The following is a 16,896-nucleotide window of genomic DNA, read 5'->3' as shown; positions in this document are numbered from 1 at the left end:
CAAATCACTAGGTGCTCGCACATTCCCAGCGCGTAGTTTTCCACCAGATGGCACCACTTTCGGCCAGATAACATTGGGCCAGAAGTTGACAAAGGAGATACAACCGTACAGTTATTGGAACATGCAATTCTATCAATCGGAACCGGCGTATGTCAAGTTCGACTATACCATACCGCGAGGTGCATCCATTGGTGTCTATGGGCGTCGCAATGCTTTACCCACACACACTCAATATCACTTCAAGGAGGTGCTGAGTGGCTTCAGTGTGAGCACACGCACCGCACGAGCGGCACACGTAAGTAAAACGCCGCTGCTCACTATCGATCGATGTCTATTAATGCCTTGACTAACTCAATTGTTCATCTCTCACCTTTCACTCTTTTATGTGCCACACACTCTCATCGCACGCATCATTCATGGATCGCTTGCCCAACTGCAGCTTTCGATAACTCGCGAAGTCACACGCTACATGGAACCAGGTCATTGGTTCGTTTCGCTCTACAACGATGATGGGGATGTGCAGGAATTGACCTTCTATGCAGCCATTGCCGAGGACATGACACAAAACTGTCCCAATGGTTGCTCCGGCAATGGACAGTGTCTGCTGGGGCATTGTCAGTGTAATCCCGGTTTTGGTGGCGACGATTGCAGTGAAAGTGTTTGTCCAGTGTTGTGCTCGCAGCATGGCGACTACACCAATGGCGAATGCATTTGCAATCCCGGCTGGAAGGGCAAGGAATGCTCCCTGCGCCACGATGAATGCGAAGTTGCTGATTGCAATGGTCATGGTCACTGCGTTAGCGGCAAGTGCCAATGCATGCGCGGCTACAAGGGCAAATTCTGCGAAGAAGGTAGAACTTAGTTTAGCTGAAACCACAGACAATTTTATACCCTTCTTCTTATAAATAAATGCTAATTAAAATTTTCTTTACTCTTCACAGTGGACTGCCCACATCCGAATTGCTCTGGACACGGTTTCTGCGCTGACGGCACTTGCATCTGCAAGAAGGGCTGGAAGGGCGTGGACTGTGCCACCATGGATCAGGATGCTTTGCAATGCTTACCCGACTGCTCGGGCCATGGCACTTTCGATCTTGACACACAGACCTGTACCTGCGAGAGCAAGTGGAGTGGCGACGATTGCTCCAAGGAGCTGTGCGATCTCGACTGCGGTCAGCATGGACGTTGCGAGGGCGATGCTTGCGCCTGTGATCCCGAATGGGGCGGAGATTATTGCAATACACGACTCTGCGACAGTCGCTGCAATGAGCATGGTCAGTGCAAGAATGGAACGTGTCTTTGTGTCACCGGCTGGAATGGTAAGCATTGCACCATCGAGGGTTGTCCCAACAGTTGTGCGGCACATGGCCAATGTCGAGTCAGTGGGGAAGGACAATGGGAATGCCGTTGCTACGAGGGCTGGGATGGACCCGATTGTGGCATCGCTCTGGAGTTGAACTGCGGCGACAGCAAGGACAATGATAAAGGTAAGTTTGGATATTAATTCCCGTTTGAACCGTGCTAAATTTGCTATTCTTCACTCAGATGGCCTAGTTGACTGTGAAGATCCCGAGTGCTGTGCCAGCCACGTCTGTAAGAACTCCCAGCTGTGTGTTTCCGCACCCAAGCCCATTGATGTGCTCTTGAGAAAGCAGCCACCAGCAATTACCGCCTCGTTCTTTGAGCGCATGAAGTTCCTGATCGACGAGAGCAGTCTGCAAAACTACGCCAAACTGGAAGCTTTTAACGAGAGGTAGGTGCTTTCTTGTAGCCAATTAGTTAAATTCGTCAAGAACAAAAAAATAAGTGAAAATTGCTGACTAAGTCAGTTTACTGAATTGGCAACGAGCTCAGATAAAAATAATAATTCCTGTATATTATACAAAACATTTAGCTGGATTATCTATATATATATATATACGTACTTACAACCAATCAAATAATAATCAAAATAGTTTGCATAATTAATATTTTTATATGTTTAAATATTTACGTTTTTCGTTTTCGTGCCCTCGTCTAAAACAAATCCCGATAAAAATATACAATCCATACACAAAACCAATCAAAATCCCAATCTAAATCTTGTAAATATAAATCCTTATATGTCCTTTGTTTAAAAACTTACCCAAAAAAAAAAGAAATACTAAACAAATCCAATCAAATCAAACATTTTTAAGGTACAAGGTTTCAAATTAAGTATTCCTTACATTTAAGTTAATTAGTTTATATTAATCATGGTGTAGCTTAGTTTAAGTATTAATTTTAAGAATGCCTTTCACAAGGAGAGAATATCACAATCACCAATCCCATTTACTGCTTACAACTGATGCCGAGCAAACGAATTGTCCAGAACTATCCGATATAACAAACAAAAGTTCAAGGGTTCTTGTGAAGGGTTTTGCTAGGATTTCGGCAAATGATCGAAACGAAGAGAATGTAGGAATCAATTGTATTTTGTGACGGGTTTCATAACACAAACAAATTCTAGTGAAAGATACTCTAGACAACCATGCTAATTCAAATATTTTCTCTCTGCTCTTTTTTCTTCTCAAACACGCGTGCCCTTTAATCCGAAATATAAATAAAAATAACTTACTATTACTACTACCACTCGCTCCTCCTACTCGCTACTACTACTGCTACTCGCTACTACTACTCGCTACTAATTTCCCATCCAAAAACCAAAAACACACACAAACTCGAATGAATCGAACCAATTCCAAATGCTTTGCAAATAACTAACGAATTCCATTCGCTACTTGTTCTCGCTGTAAATCAAATTCAAATACTAACAGCATTTTTTGGAATTATTTCAATGCAAGGTAAGCCAAAAACAACAAGCGAAAAACCGGTACTAAAATACTAAAAAAAAATACTACTACTTTATACTAAATTCTGATTACTAACATAATTATCAGTGGTTGTTTGGTACATTTTCATTTCCTTTATTTTCGATTGGTTTATTTAAGTAGAATATATTTTGATAAGCGCATTTTGTGTTAGTTAGTAAATTATTTTTACTTAATTATGTGGGTGGGAAGATCCCAGACAACCAGACATTCAAGTATTTTGGGTTTATTTAATTATTATTTAATATATAGTACACTCGTACTCGTACTTGTATTTTATATGTATAAGCTATGGAAATGTTGTACTTAGGTCAATGCTAGGTCATCATACAATGCGACATACCAAACATACATACTTACTATATACTACTATATAACTCTATATAATATATATTGTTCAAATTGTAAACCTTTATGTGTTGATACGAGTCTTATGTTATGTGCGTGTGAATTATCATTATGATTTGTACTTATCGCATCATTTTATTTGCCAACAAAAAAAAAGAAAAAGTAGTTGCGAATCCTCAGTTCGATATGCTTGTACGAGTAGCTGTACATATAGAGAGAAACCTCATCCAACATCCTTATGAGATTCGTCTAATCCATTTCGCTTTTATCCCCCACAGCCGATCAGCAGTTATTCGCGGACGCGTTGTCACCTCCCTGGGCATGGGACTGGTTGGCGTGCGTGTCTCCACCACAACTGTACTGGAAGGATTCACCCTCACCCGCGACGATGGCTGGTTCGATCTGATGGTGAACGGTGGCGGTGCTGTGACGCTGCAGTTTGGACGTGCCCCGTTCCGGCCCCAGTCACGCATTGTCCAGGTGCCATGGAACGAGGTTGTCATCATCGATGTGATGGTCATGAGCATGTCCGATGAAAAGGCTTTGGCCACCACAACCACACACACTTGCTTCTCCCACGACTACGATCAAATGAAGCCGGTGGTGTTGGCCTCCTGGAAACATGGCTTCCAAGGCGCCTGCCCCGATCGCAGTGCCATTCTCGCCGAGTCGCAGGTCATTCAGGAATCCCTGCAAATTCCCGGCACCGGCTTGAATCTCGTCTATCACTCGTCACGCGCTGCTGGCTATTTGTCAACGATCAAACTGCAATTGACACCGGACACCATTCCTGCTACACTGCATCTGATCCATCTGCGCATCACCATCGAGGGCATATTGTTTGAGCGTGTGTTTGAGGCAGACCCAGGCATCAAGTTCACCTACGCCTGGAATCGCTTGAATATCTACAGACAGCGTGTCTATGGCGTCACCACTGCGGTCGTTAAGGTCGGTTATCAGTACACGGACTGCAAGGACATTGTCTGGGATATACAGACCACCAAATTGAGCGGCCACGACATGTCAATCTCTGAGGTGGGTGGCTGGAACTTGGACATCCATCATCGTTACAATTTCCACGAGGGCATTCTGCAAAAGGGCGACGGATCGAACATTTATCTGCGAAACAAACCCCGCATCATCCTCACCACCATGGGTGATGGTCATCAGCGTCCGCTGGAGTGCCAGGACTGCGATGGTTATGCTCTGAAGCAGCGTCTGCTTGCGCCCGTTGCTCTGGCCGCCGCTCCTGATGGTAGTCTGTTTGTGGGCGACTTTAATTACATTCGCCGCATCATGACCGACGGCACCATTCGCACTGTAGTCAAACTGAACGCTACCCGAGTGTCGTATCGTTATCACATGGCTCTGAGTCCTTTGGATGGCACACTGTACATCTCTGACCCCGAATCTCATCAGATTATCCGCGTGCGCAACATGAGCGATTATGACCGTCCGGAACAGAACTGGGAACCCGTTGTGGGCTCCGGTGAGCGTTGTCTGCCCGGAGATGAGGCTCATTGCGGCGATGGCGCCTTGGCCAAGGATGCCAAGCTCGCCTATCCTAAAGGCATTGCCATCTCCAGCGATAATATCTTGTACTTCGCTGATGGCACCAACATTCGCATGGTCGATCGCGATGGCATCGTGAGCACTTTGATTGGCAATCACATGCACAAATCCCACTGGAAACCCATTCCCTGCGAGGGCACACTCAAGCTGGAGGAGATGCACTTGCGTTGGCCCACCGAACTGGCTGTTTCACCTATGGATAACACTCTGCACATTATTGACGATCACATGATCCTACGCATGACCCCTGATGGACGAGTTCGCGTGATTTCCGGACGTGTGCAACATTGCGCCACAGCTTCCACTGTCTACGATGCAGAGTTGGCCACACACGCTACCCTCGTGATGCCTCAGTCTATTGCCTTTGGCCCTCTGGGTGAACTGTTTGTTGCCGAAAGCGATTCACAGCGCATTAATCGCGTGCGCGTTATTGGCACCGATGGACGCATTGCTTCATTTGCGGGCGCTGAGTCCAAGTGCAATTGCCTGGAGCGTGGCTGCGATTGCTTCGAAGCTGATCACTATTTGGCCACGAGTGCCAAGTTCAACACGATTGCCGCTTTGGCTGTAACACCCGACGGTCATGTGCACATTGCTGATCAGGCCAATTATCGCATTCGCTCGGTCATGTCCAGCATTCCGGAGGCGAGTCCGTCGCGTGAATACGAGATCTACGCACCCGACATGCAGGAGATTTACATCTTCAATCGCTTCGGCCAACACGTATCCACCAGGAACATACTTACGGGCGAGACAACCTATGTGTTCACCTACAACGTCAACACATCAAATGGCAAACTGAGCACGGTGACGGATGCGGCGGGCAACAAGGTGTTCCTGCTGCGCGATTACACCTCGCAGGTGAACTCGATTGAGAATACCAAGGGTCAGAAGTGCCGACTGCGAATGACGCGCATGAAGATGCTGCACGAGTTGAGTACTCCTGATAACTACAATGTCACCTACGAGTATCATGGACCCACCGGACTGCTAAAGACTAAACTGGACTCCACAGGACGTTCTTATGTCTACAACTACGATGAGTTTGGTCGCTTGACCTCGGCTGTAACTCCCACCGGACGTGTCATTGAGCTCACCTTCGATCTGAGTGTGAAAGGTGCCCAGGTTAAGGTCTCAGAGAATGCACAGAAGGAGATCTCTATGCTCATTCAAGGTTCCACAGTTGTGGTGAAGAATGGCGCCGCCGAGTCGCGTACTACGGTGGGCATGGATGGCTCCACCACCAGCATTACACCATGGGGACACAATCTGCAAATGGAAGTCATGCCGTACACCATCCTGGCCGAACAGAGCCCTCTGCTAGGCGAAAGTTATCCAGTGCCCGCCAAGCAGCGCACCGAGATTGCCGGCGATCTGGCTAATCGTTTCGAGTGGCGTTACTTTGTGCGTCGCCAGCAGCCGCTGCAGCCAGGCAAACAGAACAAGGGAGCTCCGCGCCCCGTCACCGAGGTGGGACGCAAATTGCGCGTCAATGGCGACAATGTGCTGACCCTGGAGTACGATCGTGAGACGCAATCAGTTGTGGTGATGGTCGACGACAAGCAGGAACTTCTCAATGTTACCTATGATCGCACCTCACGTCCTGTCAGTTTCCGTCCGCAGTCGGGCGATTATGCCGACGTGGATCTCGAGTACGACCGCTTTGGCCGCTTGGTCAGCTGGAAGTGGGGTGTGCTGCAGGAGGCCTACACCTTTGATCGCAACGGACGCCTCAATGAGATCAAGTATGGCGATGGTTCGTCGATGGTCTACACCTTTAAGGACATGTTTGGTTCGCTGCCGCTTAAGGTCACCACGCCACGCAGATCAGACTATTTGCTGCAATACGACGATGCGGGTGCATTGCAGAGTTTGACAACGCCACGCGGACACATTCATTCGTTCTCGCTGCAAACATCGCTTGGCTTCTTCAAGTATCAATACTACTCGCCCATCAATCGCCACCCATTCGAGATACTGTACAACGATGAGGGACAAATACTCGCTAAGATCCATCCACATCAATCGGGCAAGGTTGCCTTTGTGCATGATGCTGCCGGACGTCTTGAGACCATTCTTGCTGGACTCTTCAGCACACACTACACGTATCAGGAGAGCACCAGTCTGGTGAAGTCCGTAGAGGTGCAGGAGCCAGGCTTTGAACTGCGTCGCGAGTTCAAGTATCACGCTGGCATACTCAAGGATGAGAAGTTACGCTTTGGCTCCAAGAATTCATTGTCTTCTGCTCACTACAAATATGCCTACGATGGCAATGCACGCTTGAGCGGCATTGAGATGGCCATCGATGATAAGGAGCTGCCCACCACCCGCTACAAGTACAGCCAGAATCTGGGACAACTCGAGGTGGTGCAGGATTTGAAGATCACACGCAATGCCTTCAATCGCACCGTCATCCAAGACTCAGCCAAACAATTCTTTACCATTGTGGATTACGATCAACATGGTCGTGTGAAGAGCGTGCTGATGAACATCAAGAGCTTCGATGTGTTCCGCCTGGAACTCGACTACGATCTGCGCAATCGCATCAAGTCACAGAAGACAACTTTCGGAAGATCGACAGCCTTCGATAAGATCAACTACAATGCCGATGGTCATGTGATTGAGGTGTTGGGCACCAACAACTGGAAATATTTGTATGATGAGAATGGCAACACTGTGGGCATTGTTGATCAGGGCGAGAAGATCAACCTGGGCTATGATATTGGCGATCGTGTCATCAAAGTAGGCGACATTGAGTTCAACAACTACGATGCTCGTGGTTTTGTGGTGCGTCGTGGCGAACAGAAGTATCGCTACAACAATCGTGGCCAATTGATTCATGCTTTTGAACGCGATCGTTTCCAGAGCTGGTACTACTACGATGATCGTAGCCGCCTGGTCGCTTGGCACGATAGCAAGGGCAACGTTACCCAGTACTTCTATGCCAACCCCAAGACACCCAATCTGGTCAGTCACGTGCACTTCCCCGAGCAGGGCAAGACCATGAAGTTCTACTATGATGATCGTGATATGTTGATTGCCTTGGAGCATGCTGAGCAGCGTTACTATGTGGCCACCGATCAGAATGGTTCGCCTCTCGCTTTCTTTGATATGAATGGCGGCATTGTCAAGGAGGTTAAGCGCACGCCTTTCGGTCGCACCATTAAGGACACCAAGCCCGACTTCTTTGTGCCCATCGATTTCCATGGCGGTCTCATTGATCCGCACACCAAACTGATCTACACAGAGCGACGACAATACGATCCCACGGTTGGTCAATGGATGACACCGCTCTGGGAGACCCTGGCCACCGAAATGTCCAATCCCACCGATGTGTTTATTTACCGCTATCACAACAACGATCCCATCAATCGCAACAAACCACAGGATTACATGATCGATCTGGATGCCTGGCTGCGACTCTTTGGCTACGAACTGAACAACATGCAGAGCAATCGCTACACCAAGCTGTCACAGTATACACCACAGGCCAGCATCAAGTCCAATACACTGGCGCCCGACTTCGGTGTGATCTCCGGCCTCGAGTGCATTGTGGAGAAGACCAACGAGAAGTTCAGTGACTTCGATTTCGCGCCCAAGCCGCTGCTGAAAATGGAGCCTAAGATGCGCAATCTGTTGCCACGTGTCAGCTATCGTCGTGCTGTGTTCGGTGAAGGTGTGTTGCTCTCCAGGATCGGCGGACGTGCGTTGGTCAGCGTTGTGGATGGCTCGAATAGCGTGGTGCAAGATGTGGTTAGCTCGGTGTTTAACAACTCCTACTTCTTGGATCTACACTTTAGCATACACGATCAGGATGTCTTCTACTTTGTCAAGGACAATGTGCTGAAGCTGCGCGACGATAACGAAGAACTGCGTCGCCTGGGTGGCATGTTTAACATATCAACACACGAGATTAGCGATCATGGTGGCAGTGCTGCTAAGGAACTGCGTCTCCATGGCCCCGAGGCTGTGGTCATCATCAAGTATGGCGTGGACCCCGAGCAGGAGCGTCATCGCATCCTGAAGCATGCGCATAAGCGTGCTGTAGAGCGTGCCTGGGAGCTGGAGAAACAGCTGGTGGCAGCTGGTTTCCAGGGTCGTGGCGATTGGACCGAGGAGGAGAAGGAAGAGCTGATACAGCATGGAGATGTGGATGGCTGGATTGGCATCGATATACACAGCATACACAAGTATCCGCAGCTGGCCGATGATCCTGGCAATGTGGCCTTTCAGCGCGATGCCAAACGCAAGCGTCGTAAGTCTGGCAACAGCCACCGAATGAGCTCGAATCGCCGACAACAGCAGAAATATGGTGAAGTGAGTGCGTGAGTGGAGGAGCAAGACCTGGAGCTGGAGCTAGAAAGTGAAGCAGCTGGTGAAGAGTATGAATACGGGCCGGATGGTGAGGTGGAGCAGGAACAGGACTTGGACTACTTGATAGCCGTGGAAAAGATTGCCGCCAATCAGCAGAGGAAGAGCAGCGAGGCAACTGAGGAGCAGTTTTTGTAATTATCTAGGTGAAATACAACAGCACAATACACACAAGACACAAGTACACTACAAAATACACTTCATCTTAAATAATTAATATAAACTTTAATAGCATTTAAAGTTTAGTATTAGTCAGCAGCCACAGCAGCAGCAAAAGAAAACCCTCGGCAAAAACTGCATAAATTTCTATATAAATGGATGTAAACGATAAAAAAAAACAAACAAAAACAAAAAAAATGATATGTATGTTGATGTTGAGTTTAGGCTAAACAATAGGCATATGATTAGTCCAGATGTAAACAATTAATGTAATTTTTTAAAATTTCAAAAGCTTCAAGGCTTCCTCCCCACACAATACATATAGTAAATGTACGACGAGGACGAGAAGCAGATGAACAGAATGAATGAAGACAGCGCCTTTGTGTTTTTAGTCTACTAAAGTCTAATTAGCCAGTTGCATTCAATGTCAAACAAGTATTACACAACAACAACAAAAACATACATAAATAAAAAACGAAATATTGACAACATATAAGTAAATACTACATACTCAACTAAGTAATCTATTAAATATATAAATCATAAATTAATGTAAAAAGTTGAAAGAGTCCCCCTAAGCCCCAGCCTAGCCCATATTCCTACTCCAAACGAAAAGAAAACGAAAAAAAAAGCGAAAGAAAAGCGACAAGCTTCATTTTCATAAATGCTTTGTATATACATACATACTCGCACTCACACTCACACACACATACAAGCTTATTATCAATTACTTAATCATGCTTTAAACACACTTAACAAAGCGCGCGTTAAACATATATTTAATTGTTTAAAACCCATTTTGTTTTAGACTCACAAAATGCTCGAATTTATTCTAAACGCGTATACTTAATTTCGACAGCCAAAAATCAAAAGCCCTAAATTGACGAACTCTGTCTACCAAAACCCTGCTACTACTATTTCTTAATCATTTTTTATTCCGAAGGCAAAATGCATTAATACTTTTTACAAATTGTGATATATTTCTAACATTTCATTTGACCTGACGACCTGAAATGTTGCAAAAATAAAAAAAGAATAAGAAACGAAATGCAAACTCAAATCGCAACCGAAATCGAAATGGAAATCGAACGTTGACAAAACAGCAAAGTACTTTACTCATAACGCTTTCTGTTGTAATTAGTCTATTAAGATTTTAGTTTTTTAAAATGCAATATTTAGTTTAACATATTTGCCATGTTAATTTGTAAAAGCAATGCAGTTTTTAATGCCTTCAATCTGAATGCTAGAGATTAAGGTTTTTCCGAATTTTATTTAAAACTTTTAATTATTTTTTTTTTAAATCACTTTCAATACACAAACTTTAACTTTTGCTAAAGTGTTTTATTTGTTTATAATTATATACATATTATTAAACTATTTATAACTGAAACTAAACTATTGACTATTGAGATATAAATAAACTAGCATTTAAACTAAGTACGCATACTCGTATTTAAGTCTTGAACATAAAAATAAATACAAATAATTCACCAATCCCCCACAATCCCCCATATGACATACATACATATAAACTAAATACACCTTGTAATATAGACACACTCAAACTACACATCGTCACTAAGGATTAGGCATAGGTTAATGAAAAAAAAAAGAAAAGAAACTCGTAAAAACGAAACAAATAACAACAAAAACGTAGCACTTAAATAATGTGAAAGTGAGCAAAGTGAGCAAGGAGTTAAGAATAAAACGTAGAAGTTAGCTAAAGTGTTAGTAATTTTATTAAATAAAATTATAAATATAAAAAAAGAAAAGAACCGAAAGAAAAACAGAAGCATATATATATAGAAATATATATAATAATATACATTAAAGGCTAAGCAAAAGTATAATTCGAATATATGTATATGCATCGATAGAGACATGCGAAATGTTGTGTATAGAAAAAGCATCAAGAAAACCAAATTTCACGTTTTCCAAAATGATATAAAATACTATTTTACACAAAAAGAAAAACAAAACAAAAAATGAAAGAAAAGAAAAACGAATTGTATAAATGCAGCAAACGTATATAAATGTATATGTAGTAAAATTAAGCAGCATTATATTAACCAAAAACCTAAAATGAAATTATTGAAATCAGCTAAAAACAAAATTGTGACTGAAATATGTATCTACGTCTACTCAATTGTGCTTAAATTTACTCAGTATGTATATTTTGTTCTTCAGGATCGAGGTGTAAATTTTTCAATTTTTCCAGAGGCAACAATATTGTACACACACTTTCAATTCGTTAAAACTCATGTTTGTATTATGATCTGATATTGACACTGATTGAGCAGATTGATAAAAACAAAAAAGAAACACTTTGAAATTAACACTTGAAATAAATTATGATCAATATTTGTATTAAATGTACGAAATCGTCTCCACAAAGCAATGCATAAGCTTCAGGCTATGCAGAATGAAGCTAAGTCTAAAAAACAAAAATAATAAGAAAAATTGAACAACAAAAGTTAATCGTACACAAAGCAGAAGAGAACAAAACAAACACATAATACACACGTTTATGGCAAGCCGATATATATGATAAAACCATATATAATATCTAATAATATAACGAATAAAAGCGATTTCAATAAAAATAAAAAATTACAAAAAAATATATTTGTGCGTTTACTTTTTATAATCATTTTGGATGAACCAATTTCAGCACTCATACAAGAAATAATTTAACGATAAAATACATTTTCTTATTATTTGAAACTTTTTTAAAAAGTTTAGTTTTTATTTCGTATTTCAGTTTACAATGTAAATAAATACTAAGCAACCTGTCATTCCATAGAGTTTTCGGATCTACAGACTGTGACCCTTGGGGTTCTCAGTAAAAACTGTGCTTCCAGATTGATTGACGAACTTTGAATAGGGAGCTGCATCAACCACATAGTCCGTTGATTTGCGTAGAGCTTCCGGATTGCGCGTAAGTACAAGCAGCTTTCCACTAAGGCTTTTATCGATAGTCTTCAGTTCCGTAACCTTTTTCTGCTGATCAACCACATACAGTTCATAGTTGATGCCATAAAGACCAAAAAGAACCTCAACTTCAGTGCGCAGCGTTTCCAATGTGATGTATTCCTTGTTGACATTATGCTGCAGCAATATTGAAGCCTTATTGCTGTTGACGAATCGCGGTTGCAGCTCACCAGCTAGCGTAACATTTAGCCACGCTAGTGTCGGCAGTTGCAGTTCCTCCGTGGAACAAATGGTGAGGGTTAGATCGACACCCTTGAGATCAACCAGCTCCGTGATGATAGGACGTTTCGTGGCAGCCTCTTTCGCATTAAATGGTATGAACTCCGATTTGACAGCACCCTTGATCATAGCCGCATAGTTGACTAGCACCTTTTCCAATTGAGCTTGTGTTTCCAGGACTTCCTTTTTGGCATTCTTGCTGGCACTTAGGGCATAATAGATGATAACAGGATCAGTGGGTATCAGTTGTGCTTTCTTCTTGAGCTTCTGCACGCGATTGATGATTTCACGAGCCAAACCCTCCTCAAGCAGCTCCTCGTTGGGCGTCATGTCCAAAAGGACAAGTACTTCGTTGTCGCTGTGCGCTTCAAAGTTTCCTCCAACCTTATCGGACGTGCAATAGATAACACGCACTTCGTCCAGCTCAATGCGCTGATCCAAAATGTTAAAGTAGCCCTGGGCAACCTGCTTTTGAATCTCTTCATCCTTCAGCGCCTTGATAGCTGCCATAACAGCCTTAAAGTTGCCCTTCAGGCGTTGACCAAGCGTCTGTAATTAATGAAAATTTAAATTAGCATTTTAAACTCTTACAAAATAGCTTTAATAGCTCACCTTGTGGTCTGGTTCAGCACGCAATGTTACTCCATACTTTTCCTTCTCAGAGCTGAGCGTCAGCTTGCGCACATTGAGTTCGCTGAGGATAAAGTCTTGCAAGCTCTTGATCTCCTCCAGCGTCTGCTGATCCTTGTGGATCACAATGATCTCCGAAACGGGATACTTTACAGGCAGAGTGCGACGATCGCGCATCACTCGTCCCAACTCAACCACAGACTGCATCAGTGCAACAGATCGTTCGATATCGCTGCGAATAAACTTGCGTTGACTCGCAGGCATCATTTGGTAGTGCACGGAGTCAGTGTGCTCCAAGGTTCCTTTAGGCTGGAACAGCACGAGTCGTTGGAAGATGTATTCGGTCAAGAAAGGTGTAAAAGGTGCCATCATCTTAACCATTGTGTACAGCACATCGTAGAGCGTATCCAATGATTGAATGCACTGTTCAGTGCCCATTTCACCCTTGATGCGACGACGGTTTAAGCGCACATACCTTAGAAGAAAAATTTTAGTTATCTGAATTGCAAGGTAATCAAGAGTCTGCTTACCAGTTGGTCAACTGGTCAATGAACTTGGTGAGTCTGGGCACCACAGTGTAGAGACGGTACATCTTCATCTCAGTGGCAAAGAACTCCAACAGCGATTCCTTGAATGACAAAATCCACACATCGATAACCGAAGCATTCTCCATGCTCTGCAAATGACGTGCCCTCTCGTAGGTGTACAGCGACTTGCCGCCCAGCTCTTCCTTTTCGTAGCGCACAATGTTTTGCAGCAGGAAGCGATAAGCATTGTACCACGGCAAGAAGACATCCTTGATGATATCACGCACGCCCTCTTCCTTGAATCGCAAACTTTCAGCGCGCACAACTGGCGAGTTGATTAGATACAAACGCAAAGCATCTGCACCATATTTGTGCACCACTTCCATGGGATCTGGATAGTTCTTCTTGCGCTTTGACATCTTCTGACCATCGGCGGCCAGAACTAAACCACTGGCAATTAGGTTCTTGAATGGCGCCTTGTTAAACAGCGCCGTCGAGATGACGAGCAGAGTGTAGAACCAGCCGCGAGTCTGATCAATACCCTCAGCAATAAAATCAGCAGGGAAATTATTCATAAAGTCCTTCTCATTCTCGAAGGGAAAATGCTGTTGTGCGAATGGCATAGAACCAGATTCGAACCAGCAATCGAAAACAGGCGCAATGCGACGCAATGGAGGATTGCCGGGCACCGCCGAAGGAATCTCAATGTCATCGATGGTCTCACGATGCAAATCTTCCACTAGCACGCCAGATAGCTCTGCCAGTTGCTTGATGCTGCCGATGACAACAGTCTCATCACCGCTCGGTGAACGCCAAATGGGAATGGGAGTGCCCCAGTAGCGATTACGAGAAATCTAAAAAGACAATACGTTAATCACGAGAGTTGGCAAGCAACCAGCGTAAACTTACAGCCCAATCTCTAGCCTCCTTCAGCCAGTTACCGAAACGCTTCTCCTTCACGAAGTCGGGCACCCAGTAAGTCTGAGAGCTGCAGGCCAGCAAGTTCTTGGACATATGCTCAACACGCACGAACCAGGAAGGAACCGCCTTGTAGATCAACGGCGTATCCGAACGCCAGCAGAATGGATAACTATGCTTAACTTGACCGCTGGAGACCAAATTGCCGCTGGCCTTCAAACTGGCCATGATGTTCTTATCCGCATCCTTAACGTACTGACCTTGGAAATCGGGCACCTCTGCTGTAAAGCGACCGCTATCATCCAAGGGGCAAATTACATCGCTGGACTTGGTGATTAAACCGGCTGCCAAGCAGACGCGGTAATCGTCCTCGCCAAAGTAAGGTGCATTGTGGACAATGCCAGTACCCGAATCCTCAGTCACATAATCATCCACCAGCACACGATGCGCCTTTACCTCAGCACCACGTTGAGCAAAGTAAGGGAAGAGCGGTTTGTAGTGCAATCCCTTGAGCTTGTCGCCCGTAAACTTCTCCTTCACCTCGTACTCTGCCTCCGTCTTGTAGACGTAGCTCAATCGCGACTCGGCGAGCACATAAAGACGATCAGTCTTCACATCGCGCACCTGGCAAATGACGTAGAAATAGTGAATGAATAAATATGCAAATTTAAAGCAAGAACAATATTTCAACTCACCTTTACGTAATTCATTTTAGCATTAACGCAACAGGCGAAATTCGAAGGCAATGTCCAGGGCGTTGTTGTCCACACCAGGAAGTATGTGTTGGGCAGCGTTACAGCCTCAAGAGCTACCACAACACATGGATCAACGACCTCCTTGTAGTTTTGATTAGCCTCAAAGTTGGATAGCGATGTTGTGCACGCAGTTGAATAGGGCATCACCTTGACACCTTGGTAGACCAAACCTTTGTCGAACAGCTGCTTGAAGATCCACCAGATGGACTCCATGTACCAGGGATACAATGTCTTGTAATCGTTCTTGAAATCAATCCAGCGACCCACACGCGTCACAACAGTTTCCCATTCATCAGCATAGCGCATGACAATCTTGCGACACTCGGCGTTATACGCTTTAATGCCCATTTTTGCCACATCCTCAGGACCTTTGATGTTGAGCAACTTATCGATCTCGAATTCCACAGGCAGACCGTGACAATCCCAGCCGAAGCGACGATCCACGTGGTAACCCTGCTGATAGGCATAGCGTGTCACAATGTCCTTGATGGTACCAGCCAGAATGTGCCCATAATGCGGCAAGCCGGTTGCAAATGGCGGCCCATCATAGAAAGTGTATCTAGGTGTCATGAAACAAAATAAAGCAACAAAAACAATTGTGAGTCATTAGAAGTTTGGCTGATGCAACAATTGCATGCATTTCTTACTTGGGCTTTCCCTTTGAGAGCTGACTGCACTTCTCAAAGATCTTTTCGTCACGCCATTGCTGTAGCACATTGTCTTCTTCAGCAGGAAAGTTGATGTTCTCCGGCACCCGACACACGTCAGCACGCTCAAGTTTTCTTGCAGCGCTCATTTCTGTTTAATTTAATTAATTAAAATCTAGCTTATATTGAGATTTTTCAGTAAATTATAAATTCCTATACGCACCTCTTCTATTTCAAACTGAATTTCCTGAGGAAAAACTGCGGTGATGGCAACAACATGTGCTGATCAAAGTGACCGCAAGTAAAGTTTCAAAATGTACCATTTAACGTACAAAAATATATCGAAATATACCGTAATTTGTGATGGCCGACTCGGATGCACTTCTTTTGTATTTAGATATTTTTTTTTGTAAATCGTGTATACAAAAAAGAAATTATTAAAGTTGTTTTTAGTTTCTGTTATTTTTATTAAATTATAAACTTTCCAATATGTAGTTAACATAAAGCATCTCTCACACCAGAGCGAATAAATCGCAGCGGCAGCGGCGCGAATGCATACCAAAGCGGAGCGAATTCGTTTTGAAGGCGAATTTTTTCCGCAACCGCGCATGTAGCGTTTCTTTCGCTTGCCGCCAAGAACGATAAAATTAGATTGCGCAGAAATTTGCTCGTGCTCTGCGCTGATGACGTCACATGTGATGCATGTGTTCAATTTTTGCCTTGTTTACATGTTAAATTACTATATTTTGGATTTTGATGTAATATAATTATAATAATATAATACGAGAAGCAGTTTTTAACTTATAATCAATCACTTTTATTGAAAAAATATTTATTAAAAATCATCACATGTGACGTTTATGCGTTTAGCTGTTTATGCGCAATGTCTTTTTTCATGGCTATCATTTGT

The 16,896-nt window shown here is 44.0% G+C and overlaps 2 protein-coding genes across 6 annotated transcripts in view; one reads left to right on the top strand and one right to left on the bottom strand.

Annotated features, from left to right (window-relative positions):
- Positions 1–13,766, top strand: part of LOC132789343 (teneurin-m) — a 145,276-nt gene extending 131,510 nt beyond the window's left edge. For 2 of the 5 annotated variants that reach the window (XM_060797302.1, XM_060797300.1), the window contains 6 exons: positions 12–295; positions 440–851; positions 942–1,487; positions 1,546–1,753; positions 2,796–2,822; positions 3,476–13,766. In XM_060797302.1, coding sequence (XP_060653285.1) covers positions 12–295; positions 440–851; positions 942–1,487; positions 1,546–1,753; positions 2,796–2,822; positions 3,476–9,098 — 7,100 coding nt within the window. In that variant the 3' untranslated portion in view covers positions 9,099–13,766. The remainder of the gene's footprint in view (positions 1–11; positions 296–439; positions 852–941; positions 1,488–1,545; positions 1,754–2,795; positions 2,823–3,475) is intronic. The other 3 variants (XM_060797303.1, XM_060797301.1, XM_060797304.1) reach the window with 2 other exon arrangements.
- Positions 12,006–16,314, bottom strand: LOC132789344 (isoleucine--tRNA ligase, cytoplasmic). The gene is made up of 7 exons (XM_060797305.1): positions 16,210–16,314; positions 15,987–16,137; positions 15,280–15,898; positions 14,576–15,208; positions 13,670–14,520; positions 13,122–13,614; positions 12,006–13,058 (listed from the first exon to the last, which is right to left on the bottom strand). The coding sequence occupies exons 2-7, from the start codon at positions 16,133–16,135 to the stop codon at positions 12,114–12,116; spliced, it is 3,690 nt and encodes a 1,229-aa protein (XP_060653288.1). The 5' UTR covers positions 16,136–16,137; positions 16,210–16,314; the 3' UTR covers positions 12,006–12,113.
- Between the last annotated feature and the right edge of the window lie 582 nt (positions 16,315–16,896).

The sequence above is a fragment of the Drosophila nasuta genome, chromosome 3, assembly GCF_023558535.2.
Source record: "Drosophila nasuta strain 15112-1781.00 chromosome 3, ASM2355853v1, whole genome shotgun sequence".
In the NCBI taxonomy this organism is placed as follows: Eukaryota; Metazoa; Arthropoda; class Insecta; order Diptera; family Drosophilidae; genus Drosophila; species Drosophila nasuta.
Note: the sequence above shows the minus strand (reverse complement) of the source record. Positions and strands in the feature narration are given on the sequence as shown.